General features: G+C 42.6%; 2 protein-coding genes across 3 annotated transcripts in view; one reads left to right on the forward strand and one right to left on the reverse strand.

Moving 5' to 3' along the window:
* The window catches only part of Tpst (tyrosylprotein sulfotransferase), a 292,529-nt gene extending 280,139 nt beyond the window's left edge, over positions 1-12,390 (reverse strand). For both annotated transcript variants that reach the window (XM_031988631.2, XM_076371966.1), the window contains exon 1: positions 12,085-12,390. The gene's annotated coding sequence lies outside the window, so the exon portion shown is untranslated. The remainder of the gene's footprint in view (positions 1-12,084) is intronic.
* An 879-nt stretch (positions 12,391-13,269) lies between these two features.
* Rpb11 (DNA-directed RNA polymerase II subunit RPB11) lies at positions 13,270-14,143 on the forward strand. Its single transcript, XM_031988633.2, has 4 exons — positions 13,270-13,471; positions 13,546-13,635; positions 13,765-13,939; positions 14,016-14,143. Exons 1-4 carry the CDS (start codon positions 13,419-13,421, stop codon positions 14,049-14,051), a joined length of 354 nt encoding a protein of 117 aa, XP_031844493.1. The 5' UTR covers positions 13,270-13,418; the 3' UTR covers positions 14,052-14,143.
* Positions 14,144-14,221: the final 78 nt, after the last annotated feature.

Raw genomic sequence — 14,221 nt, forward strand, 5'->3', positions numbered from 1 at the left:
TTTAGATCGCGCAAACTATTCCATTCTGTTGAAGATTAAAATCAAATGTCTTTACTTCCGACAAGCGAAACACCGCGCAACAGATGTCTTCGTCTTTCGCATAAAAATTCGATTCACTTTCACAGGAATATTACCGACAACTATCGACGATTCCGAACTACAAGTATCCGCTTCGTTTATCATCTTCCAAACGAGGCGATCGTTAGTCCTCGACAAAGCCCACCGGAAATAATACGCTGCCGTCGAAGCGTCGACAGGAGCACGCTCTACAATCAAAGTCCCCGACGCACGTAACACAAATTTCCCGAGCACGATTTTCCCGGGCCGGACAGATTCGTAGAATCAGCGCTCAGATTACCCGGGAACTGTAATTTCAGCTCGTAATCTACTCGGTAAACTACCATCTTCCGGCGACGTTCGATTCCTGTCGCCCGTTTCCGGCCCAGCGCCGAACGAACGAACGCTCGGACGCGGTATCTCGGCTGGAATTGGAGGAGCAACCGGCAACCAGCGGGCAAAATAAGCCGGCCGTTGTTAACCTCGTTAACGAATCGTCGACCCGAGCGGCTCGCGCGATTATTAAATGGGTCGCGCGAGCGCGAAGCGTGCGGAACACTCGTGGGAAGGCGAATCGCGAGAAGCACCTTTTCGCGGCGGTTACGTCGAATCACCGGTGACTCGCGATCCAAAGCAAACGAATGATTTCGCTGCTCGGCATTCGATTCCTAATTCGGCAGCAGAAGGTTCCGTAATTTCGAGAATCTTCGTCCGCGAAGGGTTAGAGATACAATCGCCGGAGAAGTAACGCGAGAGCGCGACGAGAATTCGAAATTCGTGCTCCGAAGAACCGCGACCTCCTTTCGCAATGTCAGCTCGAGGAGCTGACCGTTTAAGCGCGCTGCCTGTTCCGGTTAGAAGAGGGAACAGAAACGGGAATACCCTTTTAAAAGAGTACCTCCGCTTACGGCCGCGATTCAAGTTTCACGCGACCCGTTCGCCGGCGTGCCTCGAATCGCGCGATGCATCGAAACCAGTCCCGGCTTTTCACACTCGGTTGATCCTCGACGGGAAAGTCGCGCAACGGACGGGTTCCCGAGCGGCGACGCTCGCCTCCGCCGTGTCCGCCGGACACGCCGACGCGGCCTAAATCGCCCGGCCGGCGGGTTCGGTTTTATTCGCCTTGGAACGGATCGTAAACAACCGTGACGCAACCACCTCGACTGCATTCCGGTGTTATCTGGCGGAGCTTTCGCGATACCCCGTGACATAATTCAGCCAGATTGAGAGGGAAATCCTCTTAGAGCCCGAGCATCCTGTGCTTACGTACCGCGGAAGGATCGCTCGGCGGCCGGCACGAGGAATGCGGCTCTGATTGGCCGTACTCGTCTTATTTACAACGCTAATTTCCTATTCCTCGTGACTGTTACGCGTATCCGATAGAAGCTATAAACAAATACGACGGAAGTCTGCTAGACGTACAGTTATCTACCAACGATACCATTTCGTTGCACGGGAGATGGCCTGTGGGAGGAATGCAGTTCTAACCGGTTAATTTTCATCTCGTCGTTTCACCAGTTTACTATTCCTCGAGACTGTTACTCATATCCGATAGAAGCTATAAACAAACGCAACAAAAGTCTACTAGACATACAGTTATCTACCAACGATACGCTTTCATTGCACGGAAGATGGCCTCTGGGAGGAATGCAGTTCTAACCGGTTAATTTTCATCTCTTTTTACTAGTTTACTATTCCTCGAGACTGTTACGCGTATTTGATTGAAATTATAAACAAACGCAACGGAAGATTGCTAGACATCCAGTTTGTCTACCAACGATACCCTTTCGTTGCACGGAAGATGGCCTGTGGGAGGAATGCAGTTCTAACCGGTTAATTTTTTAAGAAATCTGGTTCAACAGAACGCACGCGTGTCTAGATAATGATGTGTAACTAACGAGACTTCATTAATAAACTTTAGACTAAAATACGGTACGGTCAAACTTTGCATAACACGGTACACTCGTTCTGTGCCGCGCTGAGACCGCGTTGTAATTAGTGTCAACCGACTTAGACGATAAAAAGGGGGAACGTTCGCATAGGAAGACTGTCCGAGTTTATCGTGTGCGTCGCGCCGCATGCAAAACCTATTACAGCATCGCTGTCGCAATTTTCCACGGTGTCTACGGAGCGCAGTATTACAAGTGGATCGAGCGCGAGGGAATCTGAATAATACGCGGAAGCGTGTACCGTCCACGGACGATATCTTTTCACTTCTGCGAACCGAAGTGCGGCGAGGGGACGCGGACACTTCGAGCGCAGACTGATAAGGTCGGAGAATGGGTACAACGAGAAGATAAAGAAAATATCGATTTCATTAAGAATAACCGTTCCGGCACTGCCTACCGTAACTAGTCGAATAACTGGCTGGAAAATAGAGACACACAAGTTAGATGATCAATTGTTTTCAATGGAAACGAGAACAAAAGGATGAAAAGTGAAAAACCAATTAGTCGAACAATATAGGAATTGATGTAATCAAATGAACAGAAAACGCGAAATTTTAGATCCTGTCGTGTGACCGGTACTATCACTCGAGAAGAGTTTCATTCTCATCTTCAAGGGCCAACATTTCTACCGGGTCGATAGAATTTAGAAATGAAGAATTTAGACATGTACCCCAATTACCTACTATCAAATCTCCAGTTTCTATAATCTAAATAAGCATCAATTCTTTTAGGAATAATAGAATGAAGTGAACAATAAATGCCCGTAAACCTAGTGTTAAAAATATTCTCTTACAAACATTGTAATGTGGTACACGTGGCATGGAACGTGTTAATGATCATTTCAGTCTTAATTCAAGCTTAGAGGGCGTGAATCGTGGTCCGACCGCGTCCTCGCCAGTAGACCCCGGAGATTCCTAGGGGATGTTCCTCCGGGAAACCAGCGTTCCTCAAGGCCGCACTCGGACGGGCCACGGAGCATGTCCCTGGTTAGCCCCGGACACACGCACGACCTCGGTGATTTATGCCCGACCTCGACGAATAACGGACCGTATCGTGCTCAAATATCGGAAACGTTAGCGCTCCGGGTTAGGCCCGGCGTCGGGGATGACACAAAGCGGTATGTACTCGCAGGGGTTGCTCTGCCAGTAACCAGATACCCGTGCGGGATCCTCCGAATGCTGCGTCACGGTAACCGAATATAATAGCCCGTTGACATACCGTCCGCGGGGCGCAAGTTCAGCTCGAACTATAATTAAAACCCATCGAAACGCGACGGGTAGTTTTCGCGTACGCGACAGACAATCGAGATTTCTCGACTGGGTTCGATGCTCGAGGCTTTCGGTACTCTCGAGGTACTACGGTGAATCAATGAATATTTGTTAACCTTTTGCACTCGATGACTCTGTATTACTGCGATATTTTATTTGAAATTGAATTCACCTAACCTTTCACCTACGGAGCTAGCCGCGATAGTTCTGTATTACAATGTTCGACGCCGTCTGCGTATAATTGTAATATCACTGGGATTTGAGGCTGATAAAATATAGCCGCAAACTCTAAGCTAAGTACTTCAGCACTTATGTCTTTATACAATACTATATACTATTAATTATTTGCCTTCGCCGTAAAGGCGCTATTGTATACCTACCCCCAAACTATGTAAGGCTGGGGAAACATTTTTTGAAAATAAAGCGCTTGTATCACTGGGATTTGAGGCTGATAAAATTATCTACTATGCAATTACGTTAGGTTAAGGGGTTAAGTTAGTTCCAAAGAATACCGTGCGTGTGTCGGGAAACGTTGAATATCCTTAGCGCGAAAAGCGAGCGCGAACGGTTAGCAATGGTTTCAGCCGGTTAGCTACTGGAAAATCCCGACGCCACTAATCACCGATACTATTCCAGTCATCATCGTTGCGGAATTTCGAAGAGAATGTCGGGTCAGGCCGCGATTTTTCGCGTTTCGCGGTCAGAGGGGGTGGCGCCCGGCCGTTTCCCGCGCGTGCACACGGCCCTGATTTATGGACAGGCTGGTCAACCGCGATGGTGAATCGCGTGCAAATATCGGAAACCGGTTCATTGGTTGCATTCGGATACGCGTTGACGTCTCGGCGTACCCTGACATAATTTACGATATAATTATTTAGGAAGAACGGCGAACGGTCGGACGGCCGATTACGCGGGGACAAACGCGACCGCAGCGGCGCTGCTGATATACGGCGAGCGGCCATTACGCGGCTGGATAATTCGACGCGTCGCGGTCGAATGAAAAAATACGAGTGACACCGTTCTGTTGGTCGACTTTCAGCCATGAAGAGAACGGGGACGCGGAAACGACCGATATACTGTCTCGAATTACAATCGATACTGTTACGGGAATTTCAATGGAAACAAATAGACCATCCTCGAGCTAGGGAAAAAAAACGGGAAAATAATGATGCGGCATCATGGACGAAGGATCGAGTAACTTGTCGCTGCGAATCGATGTTATCGATTGATCTGACGTTACGCACGTCCATCTTCTGGGGAATTAACCCTTCGCGGACGAACGTCGACATTTCGGCGAGATGAAACGTTCATGTTTGGAAGAATGAGTCGCGAATGATTTGATTACTCGGACAGCAAGAGATTAGCATGTAGTTTCTGTTTCTGCTATTATTTAAGCAATATATAATTTAGCTTCATCTGCTGAGGGTTTTCTAAATTTCAAAGAATCTCGGCATTTCGGTGAGATGAAATTTTCATATTCCGAAGACTCACAAAAGAATGATTTAATTACTCGAATAGCAGGAGATCAGCACGTAGTTTCCTTTTGGTGTATTAATTATGCAATCAATATATAATTTAGCTTCATCTGCTGAAGCTTTTCTACATTTCAAAGAATCTTACGCAAAGGGTTAATCAACCCCTCAGTCCGTGTAACCTCGTAACTCTAACGAACCGTACGATCTTACAGCGAAGTTTCACAGTATTTGACTGTAATATATAAATATATCTATCCTGAAGATCGTGATTGTATTATAAAGTAACCAACGCAGGGATGAAACGTAATTATACTCTTCCATATCGATGAATAAATCAAAGCAAGAGACATTACGTTATTGAAATGAAACTGCGCGATGAATCGCCGGTCTATAAAGCCTTTCCTCGATTTTCTGAGACGTTAATAACTCTGGTAAACGGTTCACTATAAATGACGAGAAAAGATATCTTGTTCATTTTCGTCTGAAATATCGACAGCGCGAAGAACGCTGAAAAGAATGGAGTGGCAGCGGAAGAAAGCCAGATATAAAAATGAAGAGAGAAAGGAGAGAGAGAGAGAGAAAGAGGGACAGAGAGACAGAGAGAAAGGAAGACGGAGAAATTAATTAGCGAATGAAATGCGGTGAAATCAATATGACGGTCAGGGAAAAGGCTCGGCGAGCGAGCTGCGTTATTAAACTTAAAGATACCCGGCCTTAATTAGAAAACAAAGCAAGGCTACCTTTAGCCAGGACAAAACGTAGACACTCGACCGAACGTTTAATCAATTTAATCGTACTCGATGTCGAAAGACCCGGACACTGATTCCATTGATTGCGCCGTAAAGTAAAACAACGGACGGGTCGCGGCTCGAAGTTCGAGGTACTACGAGTTTATTCTCGACCGCTGACTTCGGTGTCAGCCGGCTCTTCCCTCGTAGAAGAAACAATTTCTTTAATGCGTCTTCTTTGTACCCGCAGCCCCGGTATCCATCTTCCGCATTCTCGATCGAGACGCGAACGGAAACTTCTCGGAAATGCATCTTATGCAGTTTTGCCGGGCAACTCGCGAACCCATTATTCGAACGAACTTGCGTAGTTCATCGTACGGAATGGTTTACACGGGACGCATCCGTTCCGATGGTATCTACGAGCCAAACGGGGGTAGTTTCGTATGAACGACGAAACCGGAAAGAATATTTATCGTACGATACAATGTTTTCATTCGAAACTTCATGTTCGAGACGGTCGAGAGTTCAACGTCCAAGAACACCGAAAGAAACGTGCTAGACATTTCTCCAGAATAAACGAACACGTTTCGTATGAACGACGAAACCGGAATGTTTATCGTAACACAATGTTTTCATCTGAAACTTCATGTTCGAGACGATCGAGAGTTCAACGTTCAAGAACACCGACACAAACGTGCTAGACGTTTCTCCAGAATAAACAAATACGTTTCGTATGAACGACTAAACCGGAATGTTTATCGTAACACAATGTTTTCATCCGAAACTTCATGTCCGAGACGATCGAGAGTTCAACGTTCAAGAACACCGAAACAAACGTGCTAGACATTTCTCCAGAACAAACGAATACACTTCGTTGTTTCCTTTCAACTGACTTTTCAACGCAGAATCACCCCTTTCTCGCCTGTACCGGAAAATCCTGTACACCGTCCCTGAAAGGTTATCGGGAAGCCTTCTGAGCGACTTAAAAGCTGGAAAAACGAGTGACCTTGCGACGGTCGGGAACACTTTTCACCCTTGCTCGTTAAATTTTCCTCCGAGGGAATACACTCGTTATAAATCGAAACGAGGTCGCGTTACGTCACGAAACCGAGTTTCCCCCTTTTTTTCGTCCGTTTCCTTGAAAAATAGACTCTTCAGCGGTTCTCGCGGAGCTCCGAAAAATCCGGTGGAAACGCGGGGGAAACGACCCGTGAAAAAAACTTGTCGCCGGAAATAATTGCGGATTCGCGGGTTCGACGTCGACGCTTGTTCTATTATATTTTTTCTCCCTTCCCTCTCCGCCCCTCCTGCCCGCCCCTTTTCTTTCTCAATTTCTCCCCGTTCGCGAGCGTTTCCGCCCGCGTTTCGCTCGGTAAACAACGTCACCTGTCCACGACCCATCCGCATCACGGTCGAAACGTCGATAGAGAGGACGACGCACGGACGCGACGGCTCCGTCGTTTTATTATTACAAGAAAACGGATAATGAATTCGAGTATCGAGCGTCGAGTATTTGTTGCGCGATGTTCCGCGGGTGTTGACCCGTTGCACTCGATTTATTTTCGATGTCGTTGCGTGTAAACCTGCATTTATTTTGAGGGAACGGGTAAAGAGAAATTTACACCGGTGGAATTCAACGTTTTACATTTATCTCATTTATTTATTATTACCGTTATGAGATCTGATTTTTATAATCTTTTAAAGTATGGTGCTTTTTATAACGAATCTATATTGTTATCTCCAGCGTGACGTACGAGTGTTTTTTTTATCGTGAATCAAGGCAATAAACTTGTAAGAGCGAAACATTATTTGCATTTTAACTGTTTGCAGACGTGTAATGGAATTAGGTCGAATTTTATCAATCTTCACTGCCATTGTTCGCAACGTAACATGTGCAAGTACAACTTTAACACTGGGATTAATAGGTTAATATGCAATCCCTATTAAAATCGTAACAGATTGTTTCCAGTTTCAAATGAAATTATTCTCAAGATCGTTTCGAATGTCGAATGCTTTTAAGATATCAATAATTGCGAAATAGACAAATCGAAACCGATCATTCTGAGTGGTACGAAGTGCTAGTGTTAATTAACTTCTTACTGCACATTTCGCTCGTCTAATTTCATCATTTCCCTGATAACTGACTAATCCTATCTATCCGTGTATATACGTGACCCACATGCTGGCTTGAGTCATCAGCTATACGGGTGAGCTTTTGCGAGAGCCACAAGGCGCGTAATCGGCCTCGAATGTGTTAACTCTAGTTTTACCGATATTTTTACATACCTATCTCTAACGAAAAGCTAAAGCAAAACGAAGAAGAATTGCATGTTTATCCGAAAAACTGTTAACTGTGGAATTAAATTTCAAGTCTTTGATAATGCTCGCGATATATCATACATTCTAACGAAAAGCTAAAGCAAAACGAAGAATTGCATGTTTATCCGAAAAACTAGACAATTTATCGTTGAAGGAATTAGTATCATTATGATTTCAAGATGTGTATACTCGTCAAATTGGTTAAAAAACGACACAATTACGAATGTCGTATGTAAAAAGAAATATAGACGGTTTCTGTAATTTCTCTCGTGAAGTTCGAAAGAGGTCAAAATGACTCGCCCACTAAATCTAGTGTTAAGGACGAGCGATAATTCAATCGATAGCATGCGAGTAGCCAACCTGCAGTTTGCCTGATCATAAATAACCGTGAAAACATTCGAGACGAAACGCAGCTCGATCGAATAATCATACGCGCACGCCGCGGAACGGCGTATCGAGTTCTCGAGTCGATTCGAAACACCGCTCAGAATGTTGTTAGCTCCTGGATACACGTTTATTGCATCACTCGGATGTTTGACGCCAGCTACTCCGGTATCGTGTTTCATATTTAGACATTATCGCAATATTGCTAATTAAATGCTCGGTGTTTACTGCCGATCGACCGCCTAGCGTCGCGTGAGTCCGCCATTTTGAAATGCACAGTTCGCCCGATCGTTTCACTTTAAATCGTTCGCATCCGCCGAATTGTCAGCTTATTTATCCGCGAGGAAACCTCCTCTATTTAACTAACAACGATTTGTTCCTTTGAAACAGATCTTGTCGCGGGATAGGTCATTCCGAATCATTTTGCTTCAGCTTTCATTTCTCGCGAGACGCGTTGAAGGTAAGAGAATAAGATGTTTCTCTGAGAAACGATTAAAGAACTTGATTTAGCGATATCTAAATTAAATAACAATTAATATCTCGATAGATATATCCTTCGAGTTTATAGAGAAATTTCTGAAAGTCAGTTCAACTGCTCGGTAGTTTGTGTTTTTAGTCTATCCTTTAATTGCTAACCCTACGTTCATGTAACATTCTAGATATCTATAACACAAATCCAAAGTAAAATTTACAAAATCGAATCCCTTATTCTCTTCTATAAGTTAGAAATTTTGGTTTAATCGATGTTTAAAAATGTATCAATCACCGACGCTCGCGTTTTTAGTAGCTGAAATTTAGCCGGCGTTCAATGTGTTAAGCACCACGGTTTTTCGTGAATTAATTAAATACTGATATCCACACGATCGCGTTTCCACAGAAATAAGTAACATTTATTGAACTACGCTAGTATCGTTACAATAATTGTAATTATTCTATCTTCAGAAATCCGTATAGAAACATCGAATGAAGAAACGCGGATGCGTGTTAATTCTCAATAACACGACGCCATAATGCAATATCACACGTATATGACCTTTACGAAGGCCCAATACGAAGTGGCAGGCACGCTGAAACGTGTCCACGTCCTAGTGGAAAAATGTAAATACACGTTTGGCAAATATTTGACGCGCAGAAGTTATCCTCGGTAATCCAGGATTACCCACTCGTTCACCGATAACGAACAGGTCCACGAAAACGTCGACTGACATTCTGTTCTGCCCTATGCGCGCCGCAGACAATGCACTCGTGACCTTTGCGAGAGCGGTTTTCATCTGCTTTACGGGCAATTTTTCAATTGCGAACCCCCGCCGAGGCACGGGCAAAGGCAAACAGGCTGAATTCGATGAAGATTTCTCCGGAGCGAATACTCCGTGCTATACAGGTTACTCTAATAACCGTGGCACAACCAAAAACGGAGGTGATTCCTTATGGAAAATGAACGGAACGAAGTTTCCTCACGTGAGGCTCGACTTTTAAGAGAAACAATTTCGTCGGTTCCTCGGTTGCATGCGAACCGATCGTAAACGTCTGACAAATCTTTATCTATCGTTCTTGCTGGTGTTCGTGCATCGAAACGAGGCCTCTATGCTTTTACATTCTATATTTGGCTTCGTAAACGAGAATCCCATAGCTAGAGTCCTTTAACTCTGCACTCCGAATTTCTTTTGCACGTTTCTCACTCGCCATTTGATTTAAAACAAAATGAAATGTAAAATTCAATATTAACCCTTTGAACTCTGTCTCCAATATTGCACCAGTTATAATATTAAATATTTGAATCTTAAAGAAACTACCCTAAAATTCTTCGATTTTCCACACATCCGAATTTTGTACTAAGGAAAATAAAAGATCGAAGAAATGTTGCATTTCTAATTGTCGCTAGGAATACTATAAAAATTAGTTGCTGATAGATCACAGAACAACCTAGACTGATAAGAGTTAAATTTCCAATAATCTATCAACACGTGGAGCATCGAAACAAAATAGTCCATTAATTTACGTAAGCTATCTCTTCAACTTGCAAAAAATACCATCGACGTTTCGTCAGAAAATAATGAATATTTCTTGAGATATTAACCCTTTGCACTCTGTGGGCTCCAATATGGCACCGTTTGTACTATTAAATATTTTAATGAATAAATTTAGAACTATCCTAACATTACTGGATCTTCTATACATCCAAATTTTGTAGTAAGAAGGAAAATAAAGAAACCTAAGAGATGTTAGAATATAACATTTTTCATTTGTGCTAGGGATACTATGAAAACGGCTTGGAGTTGGTAGATTAGAAAATCATCTGCAGTGATAAGGGTTAAAATATCGCTAGTCGAGTGGACGCAACCGAAGGTAAAACCGAAAACACCCACAAGAAAATCACGAGATGAAAGTTACGCCGAGTAACTACTACAGCATTTTATCCCGGAGCTGATTGAGTAACCGCTGAAGGAACGCAGAAGGTTATCGAAAGGTGATGTCAAACGCGGACGACGAGCCGACTCGTCGTACCCGGTTAACGGGTTAAGGGGACACGGCGGCATGCCCGCGATTACGGTGCTTTTAAAGAGGCACCCAGTCGGCGCGAGTCGATATCTCGTATCACGCGTAACGCGGGCTTTCGCGAACGCCTCCGCGCTGTGACCTTGAACGTGCACCTTACGCCACAGTCCCTGGAGAACGGGACAAATGCCACGGAGAATAATATTCCACCGTGAAAAATCCTCGGATGAGTACCACTGAACAGTGAAACGATCGTTTCACGCTAGAACTACCAGATGGGTCCGAAATGACCCATCCCTGATTTATTCTGTTAATTATTGAAACAGTACAGATGCTTGAGAAATTGTTAAAGAGGTTGATTTAGTAATACTTATACTGAAATATAAACTAATTGAAATCCTAATTAATAATCAGTTACAAGTTTTATAAAGTTGATTCAGTAATACTTATACTGAAATATAAACCAACTGAAATCTTAATGAATAATCAGTTACAAGTTTTATAAAGTTGGTTTAGTAATACTTGTACTGAAATATAAACCAACTGAAATCTTGATAATTAGTTACAAGTTTTATAAAGTTGATTCAGTAATACTTGTACTGAACTATAAACCAACTGAAATCTTGATAATCAGTTACAAGTTTTATAAAGTTGATTTAGTAATAATTGTACTGAAATATAAACCAACTGAAATCTTGATAATCAGTTACAAGTTTTATAAAGTTGATTCAGTAATACTCATACTAAAATATAAACCAACAGAAATCTTAATAAATAATCAGTAACAAGTTTCATAAAGTGGATTTAGTAATACTCATACTGAAATATAAAGCAACAGAAATCTCGATAAATAATCAGTGAAAAGTTTCACAAAGAAACTTCGAAAAGTCAAAGTGCTCGGTAGTTCGTGTTAAGACGCGTCCCGTTAAACAAGCGCTTACACGTACGCATTAGGAGAATGTCTGACGTGGGATGAGTCTAGCCACTCCCGCGAGTCCCACGAGCAAACGCAAAAAAAAAAGAGAAGGAAAAAAAAGCTGCGTGACATAACCTACGTTCCTAGCGTGAATCAGAATTTCGACGCGTGGTTGCTGGCACGAAACGCGTTCGCGTCCACGTCGCGTGCCGTTTCACGTGCAATCGCGTCGACGATTGTCGCTAAACGGGACCGTAGGAATCGTCGGGAAACAACGCGTCGAGGTACACGCGACTGGTACGCGTGGTGTGGTCATTGACGCATCAGGTGTCAGTCACCTCGAAAGGGTCTCACGTGTTCGCCTTGCACGTCCGTCTTCGAGATCGAATTCCCGAAGCACGTGCCTTCGATCTGGCGAGGTTTTCTTTACGTGTACCGTTCGCGAGCCTCCCGGACGAGTTATTCGAAAGGAACGTGTAGAGAAAAACTCACCGAGTTTTTCAGGATGGACGCGCGGCGTGCCCGATCCTCTCCGCTCTTCGTACGGCTTCTTCGCTTTTCTCCACGGTCGATCCGCCGCCTTCTCCTCGTCTATCTCCTCTTCACCTTTCACTGTTTCGCAACGTGTCCACGAAGGAATCGGTCGTGCACCACGTTCCGGGACAGTCACTTGTCACGAGTGCTGCGAACAACACCGAGAATCACCAGCGACGAGGAGGAAACCGCGACGTTACGCGTTACCGGCACGAACACACTGTGAAACGCGGCACGGACACGACTGCTTCACACCGCACTACGGATCAGCTGCTACTATCGCAGCGCCCCCATAGGTTGCGGCGCGCGCTCGAACTAAGTGGTGGGGGAAGGGCGGGAACACGAAACTCGAGCCATAGACTTAGCGTGTGTACAGACTGTGCGTGTCATTTTTTTTTGCTTAGTGTTCTGAAATACCGATACTGTTGAGGATTCTGTGATGCACTCCGTTTGAATCGAACGGTTAATTATTGAACTGCGTAGAATTGTAACTTGAAAAGGTGTACGAATATAATTATTTTAACTATTTTATGGGACACGAATGGTCACGCTCACTCTATATACATGAGGCTAATGTATTTTAACAGGTCATCTGCATGCAGAGAGATATATATAGGTGTTCGTAATAATAAAATATTTATTCAGAAATTTTTAATTATTTTTTTAATTCTCTTCGAATATAAATCAACATTTGCAATTGCTTGTTCAAGAGCTTTAGATTAGTGTTTAATTTTTTTGCGGCTCTTTTGTATAACATGAATGGATATGTGTACCATCTATGATAGAACTTATTTTAAAGGTAACTTTGAGTATGACAAATATCGTAGCGATTTTAATACTGTTAAATATAAAACTCGATGTTACTTACCACATAGTTCTTTTGATTTTGAGATAACGTTGCGAATACTTAAATAAATGCGTTTGATAGAAGGCGAAAATCTGCGCTTTTCACTGGTAGCGACGTCTATGGCAAAATGTTTAAATTGGTAGAGAAACGTTATCGATGTGGGAGTTCGCGAGGAGTGGCCGTGGCGCCATCCGTGGCAAAAAGTTTAAATTGGTAGATAAACGTTACCAGTGTGGTGACGATACCCCGTCAGCGGTGATAATTTGAAAAAGTAGAAAACTTGAATGTAAGTTATAAAGTGTACTAGTAGGTAGCACTGCAGTCACTAAACAATTTCTTTAGATCTGTCAGTTTGTATTATGTTGCGACATTGAATATTAAATTTGCTAAATAAACTACACGAGAAAGTATTTATAAGAAAACTTTGTAATAATTTAAAGACAAGATGAACGCACCTCCTACCTTTGAATCATTTCTCCTATACGAGGGAGAGAAAAAGTGAGTATTATAAATCAGTTAACCTATCATTTGGGAAATTTTGAAGTAAGTTACAAGTTTTATACATTATTTAGAATAATTAAAGAGCAGGATACCAAGGTGCCCAATGCAGCAATCTTTACTGTTAATAAAGAAGACCATACACTTGGAAACATGATCCGCAAGTATGTTGGTTTTAAATTATAGTACATGCAATGGTTATGAAAGTTCTAATTGTACTATGTATTTATAAACATATATGACTCTAATAATATAAATTTAAATATTAATAATATGTAACTGTTATTCAATAGTCAACTATTAAAGGATCCTCAGGTTCTGTTTGCTGGATACAAAGTTCCACATCCACTGGAACACAAATTTGTGATTAGAATACAAACAACATCAGATTATACACCACACGAGGCTTTCATGCATGCAATTACAGATTTAATTGCAGAACTTTCATTGTTTGAGGAGCGGTTTAAAGTAAGAAACAATTATCAAATTGTTTGAAAATTTTCATATGTAGATTATGATACAATGTATTTTAAATACTTTTTAGGAAGCTATCAAAGAAAAGAAGGAGGGTCTTGATTAAGTTTTTCTACCTAGTTCTTAAGCTATTATGTAAATATGTAAACAAAGTGATTTAAAATAAATAAATACATAAATAAAAGTAAACGAAAGAAAGATATATTCATTAGCTGCATACCTGTTGAATACAATTGTTTGTATAAACAACAGGAAGGTACAAGGAAATAGTTGATA

This window comes from Nomia melanderi, chromosome 11, assembly GCF_051020985.1.
Source record: "Nomia melanderi isolate GNS246 chromosome 11, iyNomMela1, whole genome shotgun sequence".
Taxonomy (NCBI): domain Eukaryota; kingdom Metazoa; phylum Arthropoda; class Insecta; order Hymenoptera; family Halictidae; genus Nomia; species Nomia melanderi.